The sequence below is a fragment of the Anguilla anguilla genome, chromosome 6, assembly GCF_013347855.1.
Source record: "Anguilla anguilla isolate fAngAng1 chromosome 6, fAngAng1.pri, whole genome shotgun sequence".
Lineage (NCBI taxonomy): Eukaryota > Metazoa > Chordata > Actinopteri > Anguilliformes > Anguillidae > Anguilla > Anguilla anguilla.
The window spans coordinates 17,398,703-17,426,509 of record NC_049206.1 but is presented as its reverse complement, the minus strand read 5'-3'; the positions used below and the strand labels follow the sequence as shown (position 1 = coordinate 17,426,509).

The following is a 27,807-nucleotide window of genomic DNA, read 5'->3' as shown; positions in this document are numbered from 1 at the left end:
ATTAATGAATGGACAGCGGGCTTGCTTAGTTTCAGCATTCAGAAACGTGTGAGGGGGATGAACTGTAGGAGGAATTGTCATTTGTCAGCTGTTGTGAAGGTACAATAAGCAGGCTGTCTCTCTGAATCCTGCAAGAATATCGTGCTCAGGTTGGATCGCTGAGTGAGCAATGGCATCGCAAAGTAAGTTTTCAGACTTTCATGGTTCCGCTTGAATAGTTCTGTGGTCCTTAGCATACAGCAGCTTTAGCCAACGTCACCTGTGAAAGGCAGTGATCACAGTGAACCTAACAATTCTGGTCTTCAGCACGTTGTGCTCCTTTGATTTAGTAGATGGAACCAAATATTTGACATTTCGGGAGAAATATTATAATCAGTTCCTAACCAAGAACTTTCAGATTTCTCACGTGCCTTGAAGTACATAAATATACTGCCACATTGTCCACCTTGTGGTATAACCCTACTCCTGAGTGACATGCTGAAGCGTGAGTATTCCCTTCCCCTTTCCCTCAGAGCACAATGTAACAATGCATCAATAATTTAACTCTGTTTTACATTTTTATTGGCTGTTGTTCTCTTTCCCTCGTTGCTAAGAAATTGATGAACTGGGGCCGTCAACAGGGGCTGCTCCAAGGATGGCTGAGACAACGGCGGCAGGCAACTCTTCGGGAAGCTCTGAGGTGATGTCAGAAGCGGAGGGGGAAGACAGCGAGGACAAGAGTGTAGACATTGAAAGGCCGTCCTCAGTGCTGTGGGAGAGGGTCATCCGCCAGACCATACTCATTGACCTCAGCGACAATGAGAGCCTCCACTTCAACGACCTGCAGGGCACCTTCAACATTTGCCTGTCACAGGATTCCGCGCCAGAAGCAAGCTTTCATTTAAGTGGTGAGGATGAACCTGAACTCACACATTAAACAGAGCTACCCGACTAATGGTTTAGATTATAAATATCAAAGTTTAATAAACTTAGCACCCATTTTTATAATAGCCTCCTCCAGTAATTTTGTATTATTATCATTAAAACAGTTAGGGGCATGCCTTCATGCATATGATTTTGAATTTGTTAATGTGACAGCTTAATATGTGTCCCATTCTTGAGCTCAGTTTTAAAGGGTTCCTTCTCTAATAAAGTAATTATTCAGCTACCGCTCTTCAGTGCTCTTTACCATGACAATTTGCTGCTGTTTCTTGTCAAGCTGCGTCATGTGGACTGTAAGAACCCCCTCTGCTGGTTAATGGGTGAATTTACAATTTTATGAAAATGAATAGGCACTACACAATTACCTGGTTAGCTTCCCTGTTATATTATTATTATACCTGCTGGCTCACATTACCCTGCATGTCTTAGGATATAGGTACAAATGTACTATATGTGACAACGTGTTTTTACAACCAGTTTGCTTAATAGGAAATGAGTGACAGTTATTGTATGTGCCTAGTACTGTAGATCTTAAAAATTCAGCATACATTTATGATAACATGTTCCAATAGTTTGTATTATTTTAATCAGGTATGTGTTTTTGGTTCATGTTTGATCATTGGTTAGTAGGGCCATTTCTTATTGGTTAACCATTAGGCTAATACCTTATTATATTATTAAATTTGGTCTTCTTGTGTTATCCTTCTTAATGCTGGAAGTTAATTTTACTTTTTCAAATAAAATATCTTAAGTAAGTCTGCATTATGCAACTTAGATCCTGCATTACTCTTCACCTACACAACTTGCTGTGGTTTGCTGTCAAATAAACTGTTTTTGCAGAAAATATGGACGAGTCCGATTCACGTGAAGACACCCAAGATAAGGTCACTTTTTCTGAGAGCAGTCTCCTCGACAACAGCTGCTGCAGCCAGGCAGGCGGGGCCCAGGAAGGCTTGGTCCAAGGGGGTGGGGCTCAGAGCAGTGAGATGAGGGTGTCTGTGCAGAGGCCCAACACAATGGAGGCGTCACTAGCGTACGAGTATGAGGAAGCAGGAGACACCAGCGAGGAAGAGCAGGAGGACCTCCCATATGACGGCGATCTCAGCCTGGATCTCGGCAACACCACTGGTGAACAAGACCTCGGCACTATGGACCAGAGTGAAAGAGAGGCTAAACTGGAGGACGAGCTTCCTGCACAGTCTCCAACAGTAGATTCTGGTTCAATTAACCAGGCCATCGTGGACAATACCTCTCCTTCACTGGTTCTGGAAGAGGCAGGCAAGATGTATGGCCCATCTGCTAGAGGGATCCACACTACTGACTGCAGGATGTGGGTCGCAGAGGGAGGCGAGGGTCTTCCAGAGGTTCACGGCTACACCAGGCCCACAGAGGCTGTTGGGCGGAGCCAACCTAATGATGCTGCGGCTCATTCAAACATCAAAGAGCTCCTGCTTCAGCATTTCTCTCGGGATGAGCTGCTCAACTCCAGCTTGTACATTGAGGCCGAGACTATGCCCGAGGTGTCCTTTGCCGACAGCGTGGATGAGACCACACTGAGCAAGGCCCTTCTCTCGCTGAAATTAGGCAGGGACACCAGCATCACCCCAGGAGACAACAGTGGGCAGAGCCAAGAGGGCAAGATGACAGCCTCTGAGGAGGAGGGCAAGCAGAAAGCCAAAGAGTCTCAGGAAAATGAGGACACCCCTTCTACAGGAAGTGACATAGCGGTAAGTCCTGTTGAGGAACCTATGGAGCATGGCAGGCCTGGGAGCCCTGACCCAGATAACGATGGGGTCCAAATACAGAACTCTTTCTTAGGGAGGGCTCGGTCTTACAATGAGCTCAAATATGGACAAGGCCAAGTTCACTACCCCCTTCCGGATTTTTCCAAGGTGGCCCCCAAAGTTAAAATCCCCAAAGCCGGTGCCGCAAAACCAGTCTGTCACCAGCCAGGCATCCTCAGGGCCCAGTCCTCCCCAGGAATGCTGGGTAAATCCCCAGCCTCTTGCAAGGCTACCGTGGACCTCATTAACAAAGTCCTGGAGGACTCCATTCAGCCATCTGAAACGCCATACGTCTTCAGTGACCAGCCAAAGCATCATGAAGATGCACCAAAGTCAACCGAGCTTGTACAGCATTTACAGGTGAACTGATTTCAAAGTACTTGTGTATCCAATATTAGCATGATTCCAGACATTTTAATTAAATCTGACATAATATATAGCAAGCTTGAAAGAAACATACTGTGTTTTATCCAAATCAGTTTTTTGAACCTCAAATCTGTTTGATGTGCATGGTACTGTATCAAGAGATCTGAAACATGTATTCTCTTTCAGGCTGAATATGATAAATTATTAACCAAATATGCAGAGGCAGAAAACTTGATTGATCAGATGAGACTTGGCACTAAAGTAAGTCTGAACACATTTTTCTTTTTTCTCTGCCCTTGCTTTTTGAATGGGTATATTTATATTTTACTGGGTCATAGTCTGTTATACATAATGGTCCTGGTCATGACTGGGAGTTATCGGCTGAATCCCAGAAAGACATAAACAGCTTTTCCGGTTTGTATAAATTTCTGACAAAGATTTGGGTAAAGCTACCGGGGACCACTTTTAATGGGATGATAAAATAACATTTTTATTTTTTATTTATGAATCTATAAGATTGTATGACTTTTTCTATTGTATTTAATGCACTACTAAGTCGTGTGGGGAAAAACAAAATGAACAATCAAACCAGCAGGCCATTTACCTGTTATTTATTACAATTCTAAGACTAGACACTTCAAAAGTTTGCTTGAAGAAACCTCCTGTTTTGTTTTGTATACTTACAATGAATGTAACCATCACTGGTTGATATGATTTTCAATAAGCAATTTTTTTGTGTAGGACTCTGTGACCGCACCTTCTTTTCTCCTTAGCAGGCACAGGGCCCAGTAGATACTGTGGCTTTTGAGGGCCTGGATTTGCTGGAGGTTCAGGTCCCTGAAACCAGCGTGCACCAGCTGGACCAGCCCGCGAAGCACCGTCACCCCACCTACAGAGGCAAGGGCTCCCCTCTGCACCAACTGCGTTTCAAAGTGAACAGTCACTCCTGCTCCTGCTTTGACTGAGCCGGTAGAAATGCACTATGAAAAACAGCACAGTGAATTTTATATTAGCTTCCCGAGGGAACAGAGGCTGCAAGTCATGCTTTTGTGTCAGAGAACTGAAAAAAATCCACAGACTGGTCCAGCTATCCTGTTTGACAAAGCCATATCATATATTATATGTTATTTTTTCTGTGTAGTAATATAATGCAGGATTTTTGTGGGGTTTATGTAATCTGAACTGTATGGCTATCATAAATGCTAAACCAAGATATAAATTCCAGTTCATACCATATTCTATAAAAATATACATTTATTATATATGCAAATGTATATCTATGACCTTGGCATAGGCGTAATTATTTTCACCTGGCCTGTTCATAGGGCATCCTGAAAACCTGGATGATCCACACCTGGATACCTGCCCTGCACAGACAGACCAATCACAGCCAAGCGAGGGAGAAAAAATGACCACTGAACTCATGGAAATTATAAACCAGTACATGGAAAAGGTAGCCTGGAAGTATAGTAAAGTAGTACCGGTTCAGAGGCAAAATAAATACTAATCCAGTGATTTTGTTTCTTCAGGTGGACGACTTTCAAAACTGTCTGAACCTCATGTCTATTGGAGTTAGTGAACAGCAGATGGTAATTTTATTTTTTTCACATTTATTTATTGCAAATGTAATCTAATATTTACGTGTAAAACAGATGCGAGTGCTACATCCAGGCTACGCAATGTCTTTTTAAAAAATTAATTATTGGATATTTTTTATATTCTTTCTCATGGTGTCATAGGGTTGAGCAAGGCTTTGAATTTAGCCTTATGTTCCAGGTCTTTAAGAGTTTGATGGATGCTCAGGATCAGCTTGAAAGGAATTATATTGCCAAGAAAGAGGAACACCGAGCTCTCGAAATGCAAAATTACATGGGCTTAGCTACAAACACAGGGGAGTTTGATCCGGAGAGGTGAGATCGATTATTTGACTGCACTGGCTGTGCAGGGAAATATTTTTCACACAGACTGTTAATAATGCATGAAATAGCTTACAAAGTATTATAGTAGAATAACAGACCCTTGGAGTCTTCAAACCCAGGATTTCCATTGCATTATGTGCTCTGTAGGCATCAGGCAAAATGACAAGTCTAGATGGGCTGAATGGCTTGTTCTCAGCCTTTAACTTTCTTCAAGAATATACAAGCACAGCACAAGATAGCTAAGAGACATTGGTTCCCTAAACAAAAAACCTTGAGACCAAACTCTCACTGCAATTAAAGGAAAGAGGAAGCTTTTTGCTCTTCAGAGCTGCCCGGACAGCCTGATGTTTCGGCTTTGTGAATACAGGACAGTAGAAGGGGAGATATTTAGGATCGGCATGCGCCTGGAAGACATCAGAGAGCTGATCGACAGAAACGTCCGCAGCCAGCTCTCACTCCCTGCGTCCTCCTCCGCCCCTGCACCCTCGCTGCCCCCGGACGCCATCTTCTCCCCCCCACCGTCAGCGTGTGAGGTAAAACCCCAAAAACCCACCTAAAACTCTTAACCCTCCAGGCTTCCAGTCACATGTGCTGTGAATGGATATCTCAGCTAGCTATAACAACTAGCTTGAGTTTGAATACTCAAGAATCCATACATAACAGTACTTGGCCAAGTGTAAGCCAAATGCTTGCATGTTCATTTTACCTGCCATCACCATGGCCAATTATGCAAGTGGAGCAGAGGAGAACCTAAAGCCTCCATGCAGTGTAACATTCATTCAGAGGTTATGGCGAAAGATTATTAGCCATTGAGTGAGCATGGTAAGGCTATCCCTTATTTGTGAATGTGCAGCGCATAAGACTCTGTATCATTGCTCCTGTTGCAGGTGATGTCTAATGCTGTGTGTGGTATCACCTTCCAGGAGCCATCTTCTTCCTCAGAGAATGTGGGGACAGAGAAAGCCACGGCGGGGTTGCCCCATGCACCTGCTCATGTTCCGCAGACCCATGATGATCCCGCAAATAAACCAGAGTGCAGCGGACACACCAGTACCAGTCTTCAGTACGTGCGCTATTGTGTAATTCAATAGGTCGGTGGGGCAAGCTCAGTTCCTGGAGGGTTGGTATATTCTTAATTAATCAATTAAGCAGTCAATAAATAAAACAATCAATATTTATGTGTTTTATGCACAGTAAAAGAACTCATAATTAAAATACCTTAAAACCCAGCACCAACAGGGGCAAAGAGTGAAAGTAATTCCCTGACCCTATGATGACATTGGCAAAGAAAAAATAATACAAGAGTGACTATTTGAATGCATTTATCATAACATACCCTTGGGTCTAAAATAAAGGCAAGCCTGGGGTAACAGTAGCAAAGAAAAACTCACTACGGATTGATCAGCCTTATAATTTCTTAATTTTATAACTTTATTATTTATTATTATTAAAGTGCCAGTCTTTATGAATACAAAACAGTAGTCAAAGATTCCACACGGCCCTGTCCTCAGTTAACTTACTGCAATGTTTTCACATGTTTCTATTGCGTCATCATAATGCAAGATTGGCAATATGTAGCTAATTAACAAACTGGACAAATTAAGTCCAATCAGGTTAATTGGTGCAAACAAAAAAACAGGAACTCAGAAGTGTGATACCCCTGTGGTAAAGTATCTCTCACACTCATTTTGACTGGATACTATATCAGCTCACATCCGGTACGTCTGACCCATATGACAACAGAGACCTGTTCAGGGGAGATGATATTGCTAGGGCGTCCGAATCTTTCACAAGAAGGTGTGAATTCACACTAGGTGTGAATTCACACTAGCACATCTTGGATAAGACTGAAAACCTCTGCGTTATCGCGTCAATAACACATCATGGACCGAGATGGGGTGAAGACAAGTGATCCATCTTTTGAACAAAGGCCTTATCTGTGTAGGCCTGGCTTTTATTAAACTGCAGATATTTTCAATTCATTGTGGCCAATTGAGGTCCTCTGGTAAAGAAAGAACAGGCGAGGTGGAGTGACAGTTCACAGTAACCGCTGCTCACAATGGAGAAAGGGTGTTGGCAGGCAGTGTAAGCAGAGAGCGGTAGCAGACACACGCCTAGCCTCTCGAGGGGGTCAGGTTACTGGTAGAGGGGTCGGTTTGCAGCCATGAGGGTATAGGGGGTGTATCAGAAGCCTCTCAGGTACCGTCCTTGTTCCCAAAGCCACTTGGACCCGTCCCTGGAGAGGCTTGGGTTTGGCATACGTGCGGAGGAAGAGGAAGAGGAAGCCGACCCGAGCGCGGGGAAAGCACGCAATGGAGCACATCTGCCTTTGCAGAGCATGACGCCCCCTAGCCCGCAGGAGACATCAGAAAGGTTAGCATTTTATTTTTTTTATTGCCACTTTTTGCGCCAATCATGCACGCTAGGCTTGTCTGTACTGTTTGGTCTGCGCCCACTTGTATGACCTGTTGTGCTTTCTTTAATTGTCAGAATATGTTGTCTGGCGGTGCCAAGAGAACTTTTAAAAGTCTAAATAATACTAAATAAGTCCTTTTTACAATTTTATAATACTATATTATGTACGTTTATTACATACTAAGCTTGTATATTATTATGCACTGAACTAAGTGTTTGAATGCTAGGAAAACCTTTCTTATCACACTTTGAAAGGGAAGTGCCGGGCAGGTTTCTTTTGTCAATGATGTTTGTTTATCGCTCATTATCCTGTTTGTTTATGTCTGTCCCAGGTCAGGACCTGTGTTGCCCTGGGGCTGTGGAGGGAATGCTGCTCATTCCTCTGTCACACAGACACAGACCCTCTTGCCTCAAACACAGAGTGTGTCCCAGGTAGGCACAGAGCTTAAACAGGCATCAATTAGCATTTAGACACTGGGTTAATACTTGAATTATTAAAGTGCCAATTCTCAATTTTTTCATATTTAAAAATGCCATATGCCACCGGTCACCACAGATGTTGCCAAATCCACCAAAACAGAAATTAAGGACAGCCAGTTGAACAAAACGAATATATTTATTTTGTTTCCCATATGGCCACTTGAGCTGGACTTACCACAGTTAACCAGATTCACTTTGAACATTTCGCTTTCTCAAATACAAATATGGCTGTTGTGATGTTTTCTGAGGTGCAGAGAACAGTGACACCGGAGACAGACAGTGGGTTTGGGAGCTCGGACCTTAGCCCTCCGGCTGCAGAACAACCGCCGTCCCAGTCAGAGACAGAGAGGTATGGTAGACATGTTCAGCACCAATAACCACGTGCCTGTCCTCCGCAACAAGGTCAGCTGCTTTATTTATGAAGAAGAAGCAGGAAGCAGGCCTAGCAGAGAAATGAGAAACCTGTGGGCAGTGTAGTATATGATATATAGTTTGAAACCTTTAAGAATCATTCACACTAACTGGCTTTGTTTGCACACAGGTCACGTTTATATTCTGAACAGTACTCCAGTCCCGTTAACACGAGTGGCTCAGACAGCGAAGCGTCCAGCTCTGCTATGCAGACGACCACTGTCCACAATGCATTGTCATGGAAGCCAGGTGAAGGCCTGCAGCAGATGAACGGAGTGGACCATGGAGCATATGGCAGTGAAGGAGTTAACACCGGTCTGACTGGTGAGCAAACCTTTGTTTCACTGTGATGCTGAAGAGAAATGATGGTATTTAACTAATTAAATAGCTGATTAGTTCGCTCAAGGTTCACCTGGAAAGCATCTATAACTTGCATTGTTGTCCTCATTTTACATATTTGTGTGTACGTGCTATAATAAACATGTTAGTTAGAGATTTAAACATGAGTTAAAAATTGAAATAGAAAATATCATTAAGTGTGTGAAAATTAAACCCAGGAAATCGCTTTGGTTGATCTGTCAATGACACGCTGTTTGTGGACAGTGAGCTGATTTAGAAACACCCAGTGCATCCAAACCTAGGCTTTTCCAGGGTTTCACTTTTTCTAGACAGTGTGGGAAATGATTTAATGTGACAAACTGTAAAAACAGTAAAACTCTGGGGTTGTGGGTCTCTTTCACAACCCCGTCCCTGAAGTCACAGCATTGTGTCTTCATTGCATGACATAATGGTTCTGATTTTCGAATTCTCCAGGAGGTGGATCTCACACTTCTAGGCATCCTGGCCAGTGTGGCACAGATGGCCATCTGGTACCGCCCCCTCAAACGCTCAGCCTCTCCAACGATTGGCCACTTGGGCGCATGGCACCAGCTGAGGCTCACGGCCACATCTGCTCTTGCCACAAGTGAGAGTGCAGCACACAGCACACAGCACACACAGGACTGGACCACTGCAGTGTAGCAAGAAGCTCTGAGCAAGCACTGAAACAAAGCACAACACGCACCCTATATTAATACTGCCTCTACTACAACTAATGCTACTTACAACTGCTATTACTACTTACCACTACTGCTGCTATTGCTGCTGCTACCGAAATTACTAATAATAATTATGGAGTAAATATATAATTATAATAATTTCCCACCTTGATTCTTTGGTTCTCAGCGAGGCTATCTCAGCCCTGCAGTCGGAGGTGGCCAGGCTGAAACAGGAACTTGAGGAAAGCCTATTTCAGCTGCCTCACATCACTAAGAGGATGGACTACCTGGCATCCAGATACAAGCAGGAGAAGAGGCCCAAATCCAGGTCAAGGGCCAACATTAGAGCCTCCCCCAGCAGGTATTCAGCCCTCCCTGAATGCGCGGTCAATGCTAGCCAGTGAGCAGGCAGCGCGTTTTGCTGTTTGATGCAGATGATTAGTGTCATTGGGATGCATGCACTATGTGCCCTGTTTTAACGCTTGTTTTTATTTTAATTGCACCTCAGTGACTTGAGGCATTCAGGGTATAGACATAGGAAAGAGACTTTGATGAATACAGATTCAGACCTCCTCAAAGTAGAAGACTGGATTTCTTCAGATATGGAGCCAAGTAAGACTCGAATGTGGCTGACTTCGTTTTCAAATCTAAAATCATTTCGTCTGCAGTTTTTGTTGTGGTTTTCAGTGATTAATAGTGTAAAGCATGAGCAAAATAAAACAAAAACTCTGAGATCTGGTGTGAAAACAGTGTGTGCATCAAGGTGGAGCTTGAGAGCGTTTGTTGGGGTGTTCCCGAAAACACAACAATACATTCCTTAAGGCGTAAATATCTGTTATCATGTCGGAAATGCCAAAATGAATTCCGATATTACACCCTGTATTCCGTGTCTGGTGCAAGTTTGATATTTGTACAAAGACCGAATTTCATGTGGATTGTCTTTCCTGAAACAATCTGACACATGCTCCAAGGGTTTTTGATATGTATGGCGTGATGGGTTGCATTCAATAGGACAATACATATAGAAATGACCTAGTTTTGTATGTCCCCCTCCTATTTTTGCACGGGTCTTGCGCTGCGACAGACGGGGGTGACTCCTGCCAATCTGTGAGGCCAGAACATTCCAGAAATTCGCATCAAGTTGGCAGAGGAGGGGACGGCAGGCCACATCCCCGCTCCGACAGGCGAGGGAGGCCACGCAGTGCGAGACGCGAGTCCGCAGGTTCGTCTGCTTTGCTCTGCCCCCTCCTTCCAGGACGTACAGTAAGAAGACAGGCATGCTTGCCACTCTGGGTTTATAGAGATGTTTTTAGTGAGCTTAACACAGTCAGGTACAAGTACAGTAATGGAACCTGGCCAGTCCATGTAGAGGTCTAGCCAGCTAGCCACAGGTATAGAAATCCCACAGCGGTGTAGTGACATGGTGAACATAACTGTAGCCTTTCTACTGGACTCTGGAGAAAAACAATGAGAAATACAATCCCCACTTCTGATAAAAAGAGCCTCCTCTTGGATTAAATAACTAATCTTGGAATTAATCTTGGATCTCCCTACCCCCACTCCTTAACACTCTTTCTTAGGTAGCCAATTTCTCCAGGATTGTTATAGCATGCTTTGTGGTTGTCATGGATTTTCATGTTTTGTATGTTACCAGTTATCTTGGCAACAGGGAATGTGGAAACCATCCACTCAGATGGGAGCCCTCATCCAAATTTGATGAAACCCCCACAGAAGTCATTGCTGCAAGTCAACTACGGTTCCTCCTACAGTTTGCCTGCAGGGTAAATGGTCGTTTTACTGCTGATGTAGAGTCACTAAATGCCTTTGAGTCACATGACTTAACCCACGCTCGTTAACCCTCAGGTTTAAGGCCCTGGAGCCACAGCCTGCGGGCCAGCAGAGGGGACGCTCTACCCAGTCAGACTCGGCCCTCCTGCCCAGCAACATCTACTTCCAGAGGCCGCGGGGCAGAGCTCCGGCCTCCTCACGGAGCAGCAGCCCCTGCACGTACAGAGGGAGTGAGGTGAGAGCTCCAGCTCCGGCAGGCATCAGTCCACTGAGATACTCGAGCTGTACTCCACTCACGTCTGTTGGCTGTTAAAGGGAAAAAGCCCCACACTCAACAGAAATGCCATTTGCTTTGATACTTGTCAAAATGGACACATATGGACGTGCATTGCTTTGTTACAAGTGTCCCTCTCTTGTCCAGGACGAAGACATCAGCAGGACGTTGGACCGCGCCATCGAGGCCGCGCGGAGCATGAAGCGCAGGACGGACAGGATGGCCCAGAGCCTTTCGGCTGACCTGGCCAAGGCGGAGCTGCAGAGGAAGCTGAGCGGCCTCTGTCCACGGCGGCGGCGTGAAAACTCAGACTCGTGACTCGCGACAGGGCAACGAGTCTTCGGCGGCCTGCAGAACGCGTGGAACTATCGTGAGGCATCAGCGACTTGCTATTAGAGCCAGCTATGGCGCCTGGTTGTGGAGTCGTGATTCATTCAAGTGAGTCAGTGATTCATTCGAAATGACAACGCATGGTAGCTCTGGCCATTATGGGATTCAAGCAGTCCCACTTAGCTGTCGCTGATACTAACATATTAATTGAAGTGTCCAGAGGCAACCTCTACAGTGAAAGAATTTTACATGGACTGCATTTGATATACATTAAAAAGAAATTCTAAAGGGCTTTATATATCTATATAGACATTTACCTTTAAATAAATGTGTGATATTTTTGTCTGTCATATTTAATAATTTATACATTATCTGACTCTAATATATTTTTCATAAATATACATATGTTTGTTTGTCTCTTTCTTTCAGTGTACTGACTGAGTATTTAACTGCAGAGATTCCAAAGTCATACTGACACAATGCAGTGAGGCAGAGACTGCAGCAGCAAAACCTACCACAGGGTGGTGCCCCAACTCTATTTGGTTAATGCTAAATGCCTAGAATGTAAATTTGCAATACCAATATGTCCCCATTGTAATACAGAACAAAAAATAAAATACCCATGAACCAAAACCTACCTTACTAGCAGTACAACTGCAACTATTACTATATTGGTTTTTTGAAAGAATTCTGTAAATTTTATTTACAAAATACCCCCAAAAGTTTATATCGCATTATAAAAAGCACCCATTATATACATTTACAGTATATAATATATTAAAAAATGGATACAGTCAAATCCAAATTAATAGAAAGTGGGTCATATTTCACATATTACATTACAAGTGCCTTATCATTTCCACTGAGAATGAGCAGAGCCCATTGTCCTCACGGGTGAGTCTGCACACCTGACACCCATGTCCTGCTGGCCCGGGACATCACAGACAAAACCCTGTGTTATTAAGTTTCTATTGAGCTGTTCTTGTTTGCTTCTTCAACACCACTAAAGCCCTTTGGTGCCTCCCCTCCTCAAGTACAGTTTTTTTTTTTTGTGGTAGAATATTATATTTCTTTGGGTATTCTGTGCATAGATATTTGCAATTTAAAAAATACCCAGGCTTCCTGATGGTTACCGCCTCTCTGGTAGTCCCCTGCTCTTTACAATGTGCAGTCCCTAAAAGACACAAATCTCTTCCTTATCCTCAAGGCTCCAGGATTATCTGTCTGCTTACTTGATCTTGGATTCCTGTGAAAAGCTCAAAAAATATATTTTAAAGACACAAACACGTGTCTCATGCCTTATTTGGCAATTCTGATAAACTCAGGACACACACTTTAAGAATCATATCCACACAGCTTGGACACGTAGACAAAATAACATTCTAATATGAAAAAGATGGAATTAGTATTGTTTTTAGAGGGAAAACTGCCCACATTTCAAAGCAAAAGTGTTTAGTGTAAGATGGTTTTAAGGTGTTCACTCAATTTAAGGCAAGACTAACTCATACATTATAAATCCATGCATTGAACACACATATTGAGCCATTATAAATATCTTTCCATCGATGTGGCCCTCAAAGGGCCACTAGTTTGGTGTGCTTCACCTGGCCAAATTAACATTTCCCTGGGGTTGCATCAGATGCCCATACCCAGGATGGGCTACGCAGATTTTATTTTTACATATGATCAACATGTACCGCAGATCGTCACTGACCACCCCAGAGTTCAAGGTCTTTTTAACACCCTGAGTCACAGGAAATGGAGGACAGTTTTACTGTTGTGTTAGCCTCCATTTGCCAGCCATTGTCATCCATTTTCCTCAGTAGGACACCGTGTAACCTGATGTGCGATACGCCCAGGGCTGTGCGTGGGGCAGCTCCCTCACCCATGACTGGAACGCATGAGGAAGCAACCAGCAGGAGTCTGTGTGTCGTTATCACACCTCACAATCCCAGGCCTTTCCCAGGCTGGCTGCCACCTGGGCATCCCACCCACTCTCCACGCTCCTTCTCCAGTTATCCACCGACCAATCAAATGTCTTATTTTGGGGAAAGGGAGTTATTGCTGCTATTTACAGTAAGTCAGCCATCACAGACAAATGAGTCATACATGCTTGCCAGGTGTGCTCTTTTAAAAATCATATCACCATACTAATGAATATTTTGTTTTGATCCTCTACAGGGAGAATAGAAGCAACCATAGGGCATATAAGTAACTTCAAGAAAATTACTGACTTTGCTTGCATGTCTCTGTAATAAAAACCTGCTCTGGGATGTTTTTTTGTGGAAGATGTCTTTGTTCCTGAGTAATGTAACAGCACACATAGGCTACTTATAGTTTTGTACTCGTTTCTTTATGCCTCAGCTAACCTGACACTTGAACCAACTTTTTTCATTTTCCAACTTGAATGACACAGGAACACTTACACAAGTTACCTCATCTCTAAAAGGGGGACACTGTTGAAAGGAAGCTTATTACTTGCGACCAAAAGGTGGGCTAAATTGTGTTAACGTACAGTAGGCCTCGCCGTACAACAACCCATCCCTGAGCAAACTGGCTGTTCCGGCACAGCGTGACAAGTTTACACAGCATATCCAGGGCATGTGTCAGGTTTCCAAATCTGACAACGGCCCATTGTGGCCGGTGAGAGGGACGGTCTTTATTTTACTGGGGTGGCGCACAAGTGTGGAACAAAAAAAAACAGGCCAGCGACCTAGATGATGCTCAGATTCATGGGACAAATTGGCCTCCCACATCCGTTTAACATAATGGTTTCCTACAGCCATTGTCTTCCTTATGAACACTACCAGCATTGGGTCTTTAATGACAGGTGTCAATCTAGAGAGGTAGTCGCCCCCCTTGGTTAAAATCCAGTCATGATGGCACACAAAAAGGGGAACAAAGTTTGACCCGAAAACAAGGAACAAGATTGAATATTAGCCCTACCTGGAAGGTAAAACAATCTGACTAGTTTTGATACAGGATGTTTTGAAGTGATAGCTTCCGTAACTAATATATCCATGGGCATTTAATTAATTTTAACCAAGCATAGATGTTACTGTGTGCTTTGTTTGGCTCCATAATGTGTATAAGCTCCAATGGTCAAATCCTTAAAAATAAAACAAATAAATCAAACATGAATTGCAGCGTGGCCTGAGAAAGTGAGTTTTTAGTCTCTCGTGACTCTTCCCTGACCCAGTAGGGAAGGTATTCCACCACTGGGGTGCTGTAAGGAGGGGCTGCTGGGTGTCTGAAGAGACAGGACAGACTACAGCCTGGACAGAGGAGGCCGATCAAAGAGATCTGGCTGGAGAGTATATTACTGCATACTAGTTGGTAACGGATTTATATCTGCACATAAATGAAACGGATTTAAAAAATGAAATTAAATGGGAAAATATTTGTGAAATGTGAAATTCTATGTCATCACAAGGCATGTACAGTCAGTGTTTGCGGTTTTTGACTGTATGAGTTGCTTTTCTTACAGTAACCTTAAGGACATAAGTGAAAGGAAATGCTGGAAAAAACTGCCTCGCCAGAAAATCCCTTAATAAGATGTGGATCATGTGACATGCATCTGTACTTTCATTGGACACTGCAGAAAAATCAGTTTAATGTGCTGTGACTGAGTTTCAATAGATTTGCAAGGGTAGAGCAGAAACGTTTTTTTATATATACAACAGCTACGTTCAATGAGCTCTAGGATTCTAATTCCATCTAACAAAAATGCTACCCCCCCCCCCCCAGAAGTTGCAAATATGTTTACTACTAATATTACCATTTATACTGCAAATTCATTAAATAAATTAATAAATAAAACAACAGGAGGTGTTTCCATCCTATCCGAACACAATCTCAAGTAATCTTGTAAATAGGGGGGGGGGGGGGGGGGGGGGGGGTGAAAGGTGTCTCATTGAAAAAAGTAGCAGTAACTGTGGCAACTTTTATGAAAAATAAATAAATAATTGGCACAGACGTGGCAACAAACCAACATGTACCATGTGACATGAGTTCCAGCAGACTTTCAGATAGCAATGAGATGCTCCATGAATCATACAAGTGTAATTCCTTAAAATAGGCTATACTGCCATTATTATATCAGCATCCGCAACATAGTTTAACCAGTTTCAGATTTTTTAAATACACGGGGGCCACCAAAGCCGTTTCCTTATATTCTGCATAGAATTCATTCATATTTCCGTCTATATTCACACCACCATCCAAAACTCTAGGTTTAAAGTAGGACAGCCAGATTCCAATAGTTCTCATGATTCACATGCAAACAAGCCTCCCATCTGTATCACTTGCAGCCTATAAGCAAGTCAGAAGCTTTCGATGTATAATAGCAGACAATAGACGTGGACTGCAGGTAACGCATCTCTCCCTCCCTAATAGCTGATAGGTTCGCTGCTTCTTGGTAAGAGGGAGGGGTCAAGTGAAGGTATTTCAGTATACGCTGAACAATTAAAGACCTGTAGTGTAATAAAAAAAAGAAAAAAGTTAAGTGAAGGTCCACGCTTTTCCCAAACAGAAAACTAAAGAAAGCAAGCAACTTCATCACCTCGGAGTCAACCGTAGGCTAATCCAAAAAAGTGGCCGTGTAGAAAAGACAAAGATTTGACAAGATGGGGCTACGCGATTTGAAATCGCTAACATTTTACATCTTATTTTTCTTTACCTTCTCCGAGGTAAGAATATATTTTAATTGTGCGAGAGAATATTAAAATGTAGCATATACGGCTGTCCGTTTTAGCGGACAGAATTATGCTGTAGCTGTTGTAGTTCGATATTCTACTGATGTTTGTGTGACTTTAAAATTGCCCATTTGCTTAAGAGCTCAAGCTCAAGAGATTTTTAAAATCACTGCAGTGCGTCAGAAACACTTTTATGTTTTATGCAATGTCACAATTAAAAGAATTCAATTTTTAATCTCATTGTGTTACGCAATTCATTTTATTATTCCAGATGGTATATTGTAGGATAATTTGCTTGTATGTTACCACCAGTGACTGTTAATAACATGGTTGTAAAATATGATCTTTTTGTGTTTTGTTTACAGATCTGTGCTGCTCAAAACGGTAAGCCTATCTAATTCATGCAATGGTTTTTAGAAAACCTACTGTGGCTCATTGTTGCGCAGCCAACAGGCGGTGATAATTGTCACAAGTTGTGTTCCTTAATTTGTACCAATGTACCATCTAATTTTTGTTTAACGTCAACGCAGTGTCAGCGTCATGTCAATGCAACTCGTCTTCAGTTTGTGGTGAGCTAATAGCCTACAATTATGTCTCTCCTAATTCAGGAATTACTGTATCCATATACACTGTAACATCAAAAACGATAACGGCGAGGTGGACTCGATATGCAGGTGCCAGTTCATACAAGCTCACGGCGACACCGATAAATTCACCATCCGGGCGAACGGTATTCGCTCAGTTCGGTGGAAATACCGTGATGGGGTCCATTAGCCCCCTTTCCCCGAATACGGTGTATACCCTGAGGGTAGAGGCCATGGATAACTCCATTACAGTCCTCACCAGCGCCGTGGCAGAAGGAACTACAGGTAAGATACCACTGTAAAAACCCAAGGAAAAAAACGATTTATAATTATATGTAAACTGTACAAAATCCAACATTAATGTAACATTTTATCCAATATTTATTTTAAAAATATGTAATCTGTAATGTGTACACAGCACCCGACGTGCCGCATATTTTGGGAGCCAACTCGAAGCAGAGCCATAGTATCACCGTGGAGTTTACTAGTATGCCGGGAGCCACTGCCTACGTTCTGCGGGCCGAGAACGAGGCCGAGGGGTTATTTTCCGAAATCGAAGTTCCCGAGTCCCCGGGGACCATCTCCAACCTCCAGCCATTCACCATGTACACACTCAGCGTTATGTCTGTCAACAGTGGAGGAAGAAGCCAACCATCTTTGTCTGTGGAAGAAACGACAGGTAACATTATTAGTATTTCCCCCCAAAAATTACAAATTTCAACAGTGGGCCAAGTACTATGATTTAGCTAGTAGTATTAGCTTGTTGCTGTTTATGTTATAAGGTGATCATATAAGAAAATTCTATGAACACATTGATTTCTTTCGTTTAGGTAAGATTTGTGTAATAGATTTTGTTTATTTAAGCTAAATATTTATATGAAGCAGACTGTGTAGTTTTCCTGACAATGAGCTGCAATATTAGATCTGACACTGCAGTCAGGTCCAGTTTCAAATAGCAGACCCAATGACAATGCCCTCGGGCATTATTTTGTATTAGTAGTAACTGTATCTGGATTCGCACTTTTAGACAGTGCACAATATGAAAAGATAAACCATGAGAACTAGGCTGTGCCTCTCCCCAAGGAAAACACAAAGTAATACAAGCTGTGGCATTGATCTCTAACAGCTAAGAGATAGCATTTTCCTCATTTAGCTGCCACAGAGTTGGCTGCTGGCATAAACACTATGCAGCCGTTTAGGGCTACAGCCATCCCTGGGCCACACAATTCGAGTTTATGTGGTGGATGTGATATATGCTGGAGTACTTTGGGGCCACAACATTCTTGCTTCGGGCCACCAGAACCCTAGGGCCAGCTCTAAGCTGCCTGATAAAGAGAACATTATGATTCTTTTTTCATGGAATAGACACATATGTGTTTTAACTCTGTGGGTGTCATACATAGACTGTAGAAATATATTGACAAAGTCACTGCGACATCACCCTTTGACTTTTCATGGTTCGTGAAAAACGTTTTGAAACTGTGAAAGTCCTGCCATGTTGTACAAATTGGAGCCAGAGACTACGCAGTTAGGAAAAGGGGGGGCCCTTATATGGTCATGAAGTCTGGGCTGGGTCTGGATCATCCAGTAAGCATGTGAATGACATGCAGTGACGCAATATGTCTCTGATTAATTCACAAAATATTAAAATATTGGCCAAATGACACAAAAACAAACACCTATTGTGGGAAAAACTTTTAAACGGGTGGTTGAAACACCTATACTGGAGCCAACCGCAGTGGCGCTAGTGAGCAATGTTGCTCTCTACAAGACCAGGAAGTAAGCCTGTTTTTGTACTTGTTATTGTATTGTTAAAAATAATATGGCCAGTGGCATGTTTAGGTTAGTAAGCAGGAGCCAAAATTACAGAAAAAAGAAGTAAAATATCATAACTATGTGAATACAGTTCCATTGCTGGACACTTCATCCTAAAGATTAAACCAATACATTTTAACCCATCCAATTAACCAAACAGTATTTGAATCAAACAATAAATTGAACCAGACTGGGGGTGTATTGTGGCTAAATTCTCACCATGCCCAGACTAAGCAGTATTCCTAGATGATGTTATGGGTGAGAGTGCCCCCCTGTGGCTGACCTGGGACAGACATGCCAAGTAAAATCATAAGAATGCTTTGGACTGGGGCTACACAGCTAACTGATTTTATCCATTCGATCGGGTTCCCTTTGCCCCCACCCCATGCAGTGCTGGAAGCTCCGCAGCTCAGCGCCTTCTCCCCGAGCAACGACACAATCATGGTCACCTGGGAGCCTGTGGAGCACGCGGTGCTGTACACCCTGTGCATCATCATGGAGGGGTCCGAACAGCGGATCAAACTGAACACCACCAATACCACGATGGACTTCACCGTGCTGCAGGCTGGCACCGTCTACAGCATTAAGGCCAACGCGTGGGACCCCAGCGGCACCCCTGGCGATGACATCACTCTCAGCCAGATCACACGTAAGGGCTGTCTGTCAGACAGTCTGTGTCATTGCCAGGGCAATGTCATGGATACCAGACATTTTACCTTAAATGAGCAGGATCCATTACCCTGTAGGTGCAGTGTTTGTTTAGCCATGTTTCTGGTGTAAGTTTTGCAGGAATTCAGGTGAGCATATGCATTTTGTGAAAAATGACCAATAGCTGGCACTATATCTTTTTATGTCACCTCTATCTAATTATATCAAAACATTTTTTGTGGGAAAAGTCACCAAGCATATAAAGATGAACCTCTGGGATAGTCCTTAAGACATGCACAGCACACACCCTGTGGCAGGTTCAAGATTTCTGGAAACCAGACATTTTTCACATTGTCCTGTGTGATGAGTGTGAGTGTGTGTGTGTGTGTGTGTTGTTACCATGTATGTATATTGCCTCCAAGTATGTGTCTTCTGTTTAGGAGCGTGTCTGGTGACTGGGTATGTGTAAAGATTGAGTGTGTGTTTTGCTACCATGTGTGTTCATGGTGACTGTGGTGCTGGGTTTGTATTTGATGACCAGGTGTGTATAAGGTAACCAGAGGTGCATCTAAACTAGATGGGTGTATGTGATCTGTGAAGTGTCTAGGTTGTGTGTGATGACCAGGCATATGTGAGGTAAGTTAGTGTGTGCGCACAGTGATTGGTATGTGTGTGGTGACCAGGTCCCCCAAGCCCAGGGCCCGTCACGATCTTCCCGAGCGGCGGGCGATCCGTGGGCATGGAGGTGAACTGGAGAAGTGTTCAGGGAGCAGACGAGTACCTAGCCGTGAGCTCCAGTGGCCAGAACTGCACCACTTCCTCGGCCTCAACCTTCTGCGTCATCAGCCCCCTCGAGTGCGGCCAGATCCACTCCATCACGGTCGTCGCCGAGAACACAGCTGGACCCAGCAGCCCCTCCGACCCGGAGAACTTCCTGACCTGTAGGTATCCCACCATGCCAGCTAATCAGAACAGCACTTTTGCACTTAAAATGCATTTTGCATACTCAGTCCTATTTTAGTTTTTGTCTTTGACTTGTTCCCATAACACTTATTTATCACATGGCACCAAAATGAGATGGGGAACACTTCTTTTGGAAGTGCCTTTAGCACTCTAAGGCATACTTGGTATACGAACAGACATAAAAAAAAATTCTTTGTAAGTGGACTGCATTTATACTTTGTGTAAAGTAATAATAATTATTATTGAATTCATATATCAGAAACTAACCCTTTTTACAATAAAGTTAGATGTAAACCAGAATATGTAGAAAAAGACATCAAAATGGAGCTTAATTGGGAATAATAAAAAGCAGTAGTAAACATATAGTTTATTCAGAAGCAGATGTAAGTACAAGTGAAGGGTGTGTGACTGGCTGCTTGGTTTGGTCGTTTCCAGTCCCCTGTCCCCCAGAGTCATCTTGGGTGGAGGAGTCGGTGCCAGGGAACTGCTCCTTACGCTGGCCAGAGGTTAACTGGGTGGATTATTATACCGCCTTCGTGAAGCGGGACGATGGCGTGGAGATCTGGTGCAACACCACCACCACCAAATGCAACTTCTACTGCAACTGTGGCTATACGTACTTCATGACCGTCTTCTCCTACAACCAGGCTGGCTCCAGCCCTCCGGGGCCTATGCTCAACTACACCACCAGTAAGGGCGTTCGCAGCACACAGAGCTTGAGTGTCTGTGAACAAGCCAAACTGTGACTCACATCCTTTACCAATTATCCACATGAAAATGTCAGACGCTGTTTTTACTGACCCATTGTAAACATACATTTTCCCTGTTTTTCTGATCTGAATGGTTTGACGAGCTTTGCCTTCGGATCGGTCAAGTTGGAGGAAACAGGCTTGCTTATCTGCCATTGCTCTCTCTTCTCTGCTTGCTTCCGCAGTCCCCTGTTGTCCAGAGGACGTGGCTGTGTCGCTGGTTTCCACAGAGACCTTGGAGATCGGTTGGACCCTCGTGCGGGGGGCGGAGGTGTACCAGACCAGGGCAGCCGCTAACTCCGACACGGTCCTCTGCAATGACACGTCCCCCGTGTGTGTGCTGTCCGACCTGACGTGCAACAGCAATTACAGCGTGGTGGTCACGCCTTGCAGCGAGCTCCGCGGATGCAACCACACCTGCAGACCCCACACAGGGGAGACAGGTACCTCCACACCTCCAGACTGACAATCATGGACCGCAGTGACGCTGTAGGAAATGAACGTCTCACACAGAAACAAAGATCCTTTAGCATTTTGTGTTTTTCTTACGCCCGTTTCCTGTTCTCAGCTCCCTGTTCCCCTGAGATCCTGAGTGTGAGCCAGATCAATGCGACCTCTGTCAACATCTCCTGGAGTTCCACTAACCGGGGGGCAAACTATGTGGTGAAACTTACCGGCAGCAGGGATATGGAGTCCTGCCAGTCGAGGGGAACATCCTGCAAGATCCTCAACTTGCCCTGTGGCACTGTCTATGAAGTCACTGCCATTGCCACAACCTCTGCTGGGAACAGTTTGCCTAGCTACGCTGTACCCCTGGAAACAGGTATCCCCAGGCAACCTGAGAAGGCTGGCCAGGCCCATGTAGCTATCTATCAATGAACAAATCTGAACAAATTCAATATGCAGAAATAGAAAGTTGTCCTTGAAACTATGGGTTAGTCATGCCACAGCTCTACTGTATTATACAAGCTGGGTAGCTGCTGTCTTCTGTATCCGTAATTCCTTATCTCTTAGGAGGCTTTGGTTGGGAACAGAAATTTACCAGCCCTCTGCTAGCAATGGGTGTTCTACCTTTTACCACAAGCTTTTCTTGATCATTCATAAGGAACTGGCAAATCAGTACAATTTGAGTTGGAACAATAGGCAGAACCGAGGCGGAACTTTCAATGTTAAGAACACTGAGCTGACCATCTAGATAAGCTATAGAGAATCTCTGCTTGACTGCTGTTGATAAAGTGATAATGTGACATGATTCTGATGACTTCAATCTCCTCCAGCACCGTGCTGCCCGGGGAACGTGACGGTGCGGCAGATGACCCAGGCCTCGAGCCACGTCACCTGGTCCCCTGCCACCGGGGCCGAGTACTATGTCACCTCGCTGTCGTCGCCCCGAGGCGATGCCAAGTGCCACACCCTGCAAAACCAGTGCGTAATGGGATGCATCACCTGCGGCACCAACTACACCGTGTCTATGGAAGCTATCAGCAGGACGGGCCACAAATCGGAGTGCACCTACCATGGCTTCTCCTCCAGTGAGCATGGCAATACTACAGCGCAGTAACACTTTACACGCAAAAAACACCGTACTGTACTATGTGCCTCCTGGAGCACCTTTCTATCAAGCATGTAACTCCCTTTCCCAAGAGCTCATTCCCCACTGCAATTACATTTTATAATCACTGAAGTGCACTGGCTATTTGTTTTATCCTATATGTACTAAAATATCCAGAATGATAAAAACTGAAAATATAAAGAATGTTTCATCATGTTTACATATGGTATTACACATGAAGGATATGCTTGCATAATTGAATATAGTGAAAAGTTGATAAAATATAGAGCATTTTGGATTTGACTATAGTATACCGATGTTGTACCACAAATTGACATAATGAACAGCAGACATTTTCATTGTTGCTATGTAACAGGGAGAATGTGAACTCAAGTGTTACCGCTCCTGTGACTGTGGCAGGTGCCTGCTGTCCCTCGAATGTGAGGCTTTACCGTATGACCAACAACACCATTCGGGTGCACTGGCGCGCCTCTGGTAACCTTGGCAACTTCAGTGTGGACCTGCGTGGAGCCCAGTCCAACTACACCTGCACCCCCCCGATGGGTGCGACCTCCTGTGACGTGTCGGACGTGGTGTGTGGAGACGTCTACAGTGTGGTGGTCGCCCCAGTGTCAAGAAATGGCACGAAGATTGAGTTCTGCCCCAGGAGGATGTACTCTGGTAAACAAAAAAACATAAGTCGGCTTTTGTACAGCACATTCATGGTTCAGGTGTTGCAGAAATTCCCTTGGAGCTGTGATATCTCATAAGTGACCATAATTAATCTGACCTGAACTCATCGTATTTGTGTGTGTGAATATATATTCTCTGCATGTTTCTGATAGCCTTGTATCTTGTAACATTTCAGTTTCCTGTGCTGGGAGCAGTGTTGGAATGGGTAAGACCTGCTTACATTGAAAACACTGCCATATACTGTACTATAGCGTACATATAAGCATAGCGTACTTTGTGTGAAGTTTGAGCAGTGTGACTGTGAAACTCACATCAGACGACTTCACAATATATTTTACTATGAATTTAGCTGCAGACAGGCTGTATACAGTCTGCATACAACCTCCATGTCTGAACCTGATTCTCTTCCTTTTTTCAGTAATCTATCGAGGAAGAAGAAGTGTGGATTAACAGACAGCATGTAAGGTATTTTGTGATAAAATTAAGTGGCCGCTCTGACCATGTGGAATGACTAACATATTTTCTCAAATAAAAAATTGAAAAAACACTGCCTATTATTATTATTATTATTATTATTATTATTATTATTATTATTATTATCAAATCATTATTTTCCCATGGCAAGCATAAACATAGGTGACTGAATTCAATGCCTTTCTTTGATTGACTGAACAAATGCTACAGTATCATGTTGCAGGAGTGAGCTTGTGATTCTTATTCAGCTATGGAGTATAGTATGCAATAAAGCAATCTTATTTCAGTGGTGATAAGAATGTGGAATCCACAGAACAGGTCATTACTAAATATTACAGTCTCAGTGGCAGCAAGCAAGAAGCAAGAGTGGATCTTGGTTTTTTCTCTCAGAGATCTCTCATCTCTCAAAGATAAAATCTTGAAGTACTGTCTTTGTTATGGTGATAGTTTCTGTGGTCTACCAGTTTTTGCACAGTTGTTAAGAGTTCCAATTGATCTGTATATTGCTATAATCTTTCAAACTCCAGTTATGGAAAACCCTATTTTTTCACTTATTTTCCTTTAACTTTCACCTTCCTCATGCAGTTGAATTGTTTTATATCTAATCTCATCAGAAATATCTCCTTTAGCCATTTTAGATGCATATGACAAAGAAATCTTCAAGGCAGTTTAAGTGTGTTTGGGTAGTTATTTGAATGTTAGGGTCACTTTTGAAGGCAAAGGGTTGTAACATAACATCATTGACATTATTTGGAAACAACGTTTGTTGGGAGGACACAGCTGTAACTTGTTTGTTGATTTGAAGGATGGAAGAGTGGACAAATACTGATAGATGTGTGGTTTAGTTTCTTTAGTTCTGTTCGTGAAGTCTTCTGTGTGGACAGTAATCACTGACACCTCCTCGCCTGCCTCCTGAACAGTGTTTCTGAACTGTCAGACTGGTGTTTGAGGGCTTTTCTACATTACGATAAGAATTATTTGCCCATCAACTGTAGAGGTCTTCTGTGGCCTACCAGGCTCTTTGCAATTACTGAGCTCTCCAGCACTCTTTTTCTTCTTAATGATGTTCCAAACAGTTGATTTTGGTAAGCCTAAAGTTTGGCCTCTTTCTCTGTTCTTTTTCTTTTATTTCTCAGCCTCACAATGGCGTCCTTGACTTTCATTGGAACAACTCTGGTCCTTATGTTGTTAAACACCAGTAACAAGACTCCAAAGGCAATCAAAAGCCTAGAATCAAAACTAGATACTGGAAAGCTCTCTTATACCTGCACTAAAGAAGCAATTGAACACATTGCATCAGAAACATCTGTGAAGCCATTTGTCCAAAACATTATGGTGCTCTGAAATGGGGGACTACGTATGAAAAGTGTTATAATTTTGATATGGTAAAACCAAAATGCATAAAAATACCCTTCCACATGTGAATTGATTGACTACAAATTTAATATATATATATATATATATATATATATATATATATATCTCAAGGTGTGAAAAGTACTGAAGATTGTTGGCTATATTTTCATGTTTTATCTCCATATTTTCAGTGGACTCTGATGATTGATTATAATTATCTTTCTCTTTCAGGACAGAGGCTCACTTTTTCCAAATCAACATTTCTTCATGGCATTAATTAATATTTTTAATGTGATCTTTGTTTAGAAAAACCTGTCATTTGATAACTTCTTACAGAATAGTAAACACATTTAAAAAACATTCTATTTGTAACAAAATTCAAGTACAATTTAAAAAACAACATAAAAACAAATGTCATCTGAAGCACAGTTTTGTTACCATAACAATTTTTGTTTCATGTGTGTTTTAAATTTGTTTAAACCGCAATTAAATGTTTAAGATATAGGCTGATTCATTGGCTTGACGTTCTGGAATTATGTGAAGTTGGAAACAAAGATATTAAGACACCATCATTCTGACATAAAGCAACAAAGAACATGTCCAGGAAATTTAGAATCTACCCAAGCAGGCATGCCTCCAGAGGATAAATGTGAATGCTGGTCAAGCGAAATGTGTCCAACAGTCAGCTGTACCACCATACCACTGTTAGCCCCAAGCTCTACGCTGTAGTCTCATCTTTCCTCTGGATGATACTGAAGAATTCATTTAATAATGATAATGTGACATTGGAATCCCATGTTTGCTGAAATAAAAGTCACTCTTAGAAGCATAACATTATTTTGATCTTTTTGCTATACGGCTAGAAACTAAGAAAGTTTATGTCATCTTGATGGATTTCCTTTTTCTTATTGAGACAGGCTGTTAGAGAATTTGTATCAGAAATACAATCATGTTGTATAACGTGTTTATAAAACATAAAAAATATAAATCATATATATATATATATATATATATACACACACACACATATACATACACTAAAATTTTCCCCTGAAATTTATATAGAAATGTTCCAATTTGAGAATTGTATTATAGGGCATAATGCAAAAAGTTAGAAGATACCCAAGCAGGCATGCCTCCAGAGGATGAACGTGAAAGATGGTCAAGCCAAATATGTTCAACAGTGAGCTGAACCACCTGTTAGCCCCAAGCTCTACACTGTAGTCTCATGTTTCCTCTGGATGATACTGAAGAATTTCTTTAATAATGATAATGTGACATTGTATCTCACTTGTTTGTTGAAATAAAAGTCACTCTTTGCAGCATAATATTGTTTTGTGTGTGTGTTTTGTGCATGAAAATCAACTGTTTGATATACTCAGCAACTGTGGTGGACAAACTGAAAAATAATTTCATTTGTGAAGAAAAACCCTGTTTCAAATGTCTAACAAATCAACAACACTCACTGTACGCATAGTGGTGTGAAAGACTAGAAGAGAGGACTACACCAGCATAACCTCAGATGGTTCACAGCCAGATGCAAACCACTGATAAGAACCAAAACAGAAAGGCCAGGTTTACTAAAAAGGTTTCCTAAACATACAAAATGTTTAGGAAAGTTCTGGAACCAAGACTTATAGACAGATGAGATAAGCATTAACCTGTACCAAAGTGATGGAAAAGGAAAAGTGTGGAGAAAGAAAGGAACTGCTCATGATCCAAAGCATACATCCATCCATCCATTATCTATACCTGCTTATCCTGAACAGGGTCACAGGGGGTGCTGGAGCCTATCCCAGCATGCATTGGGCGAGAGGCAGGAATACACCCTGGACAAGCCGCCAATCTATCGCAGGGCACACACACCATTCACTCACACACTCATGGACAGTTTAGGGTCTCCAATTAGCCTACATGCATGTCTTTGGATCGTGGGAGGAAACCCACACGGACATGGGGAGAACATGCAAACTCCACACAGAAAGGCCCCAAGCTGAGATTCGAACCCAGGATCTTCTTGCTGTGAGGTGACAGTGCTACCCACTGCACCACCATGCTGCCCCCAAAGCATACAGTAGCTCCTTATCTGTGAAACAGAGTGGAAGTAGTGTTATGGCTTGGGTATGTTTGGCTGCCACCAGAACTGGCTCACTTGGATTTTTTGATGATGTGACTGCATTTTGAAGTGTACAGAAAAATCTGTACAGATCCAACGAAATCCCTCAAAACTAATTGGAGTGGCACTTTACCTTGCAATGGAACAATGACCCCAAACATACTGTTAAAGCAGCCAAGGAGTTTTTCAGGGCCAAAAATTGAATGTTCATGACTGGCCCAATTAATCACTAGACCAGAATCCAATTAAAGAAGTCACTTGCTAAAGACTGAACTTAAAAAGTTCCCAAGATAAACAGGAACTATAGATGACTGCAGTACAGTCCTGCTAGAGCATCTCTAGGGAAGATACCCAGTCTGGTGACTTCTATGAGTTATAGACTTCAGGCAATTATCAAATGCAAAGGACTTGCAACAAAGTATTGAATATGACAACTTT

The 27,807-nt window shown here is 42.8% G+C and overlaps 2 protein-coding genes across 3 annotated transcripts; both read left to right on the top strand.

The window, feature by feature from the left end:
- Window positions 1–51: 51 nt before the first annotated feature.
- LOC118229638 (microtubule organization protein AKNA-like) lies at window positions 52–12,011 on the top strand. The gene is made up of 21 exons (XM_035421774.1): window positions 52–182; window positions 621–887; window positions 1,762–3,065; window positions 3,258–3,332; window positions 3,845–3,968; window positions 4,397–4,524; window positions 4,601–4,660; window positions 4,848–4,981; window positions 5,358–5,523; window positions 5,914–6,053; window positions 7,211–7,363; window positions 7,738–7,837; window positions 8,134–8,234; window positions 8,427–8,620; window positions 9,110–9,260; window positions 9,521–9,694; window positions 9,842–10,152; window positions 10,418–10,555; window positions 10,988–11,114; window positions 11,197–11,356; window positions 11,543–12,011. The coding sequence occupies exons 1-21, from the start codon at window positions 170–172 to the stop codon at window positions 11,711–11,713; spliced, it is 4,191 nt and encodes a 1,396-aa protein (XP_035277665.1). The 5' UTR covers window positions 52–169; the 3' UTR covers window positions 11,714–12,011.
- Window positions 12,012–16,126: 4,115 nt separating this feature from the next.
- LOC118229387 (fibronectin type III domain-containing protein 7-like) lies at window positions 16,127–26,573 on the top strand. Of its 2 annotated transcripts, none has more exons than XM_035421307.1 (14): window positions 16,127–16,413; window positions 16,785–16,803; window positions 17,028–17,288; window positions 17,422–17,682; window positions 19,210–19,467; window positions 20,150–20,407; window positions 20,865–21,119; window positions 21,364–21,621; window positions 21,747–22,001; window positions 22,456–22,710; window positions 23,151–23,411; window positions 23,599–23,628; window positions 23,842–23,883; window positions 25,485–26,573. In XM_035421307.1, exons 1-13 carry the CDS (start codon window positions 16,351–16,353, stop codon window positions 23,871–23,873), a joined length of 2,466 nt encoding a protein of 821 aa, XP_035277198.1. In that variant the 5' UTR covers window positions 16,127–16,350; the 3' UTR covers window positions 23,874–23,883; window positions 25,485–26,573. The 2 variants fall into 2 exon arrangements, with proteins under 2 accessions (XP_035277198.1, XP_035277199.1); XM_035421308.1 differs by having other exon boundaries at window positions 23,842–23,888.
- Window positions 26,574–27,807: the final 1,234 nt, after the last annotated feature.

What these genes read in the sequence shown, in the direction of transcription:
- LOC118229638 (XM_035421774.1), top strand. An exon ending in AGCTTGTACAGCATTTACAG is followed by an intron (nt 3,066 to 3,257) that starts GTGAACTGATTT and finishes ATTCTCTTTCAG; the next exon opens with GCTGAATATGATAAATTATT. An exon ending in TCCTACAGTTTGCCTGCAGG is followed by an intron (nt 11,115 to 11,196) that starts GTAAATGGTCGT and finishes GTTAACCCTCAG; the next exon opens with GTTTAAGGCCCTGGAGCCAC.
- LOC118229387 (XM_035421307.1), top strand. Translation starts at nt 16,351, where the DNA reads ATGGGGCTACGCGATTTGAAATCGCTAACATTTTACATCTTATTTTTC. An exon ending in CCCCAGGAGGATGTACTCTG is followed by an intron (nt 23,412 to 23,598) that starts GTAAACAAAAAA and finishes GTAACATTTCAG; the next exon opens with TTTCCTGTGCTGGGAGCAGT. An exon ending in TGGGAGCAGTGTTGGAATGG is followed by an intron (nt 23,629 to 23,841) that starts GTAAGACCTGCT and finishes TCCTTTTTTCAG; the next exon opens with TAATCTATCGAGGAAGAAGA.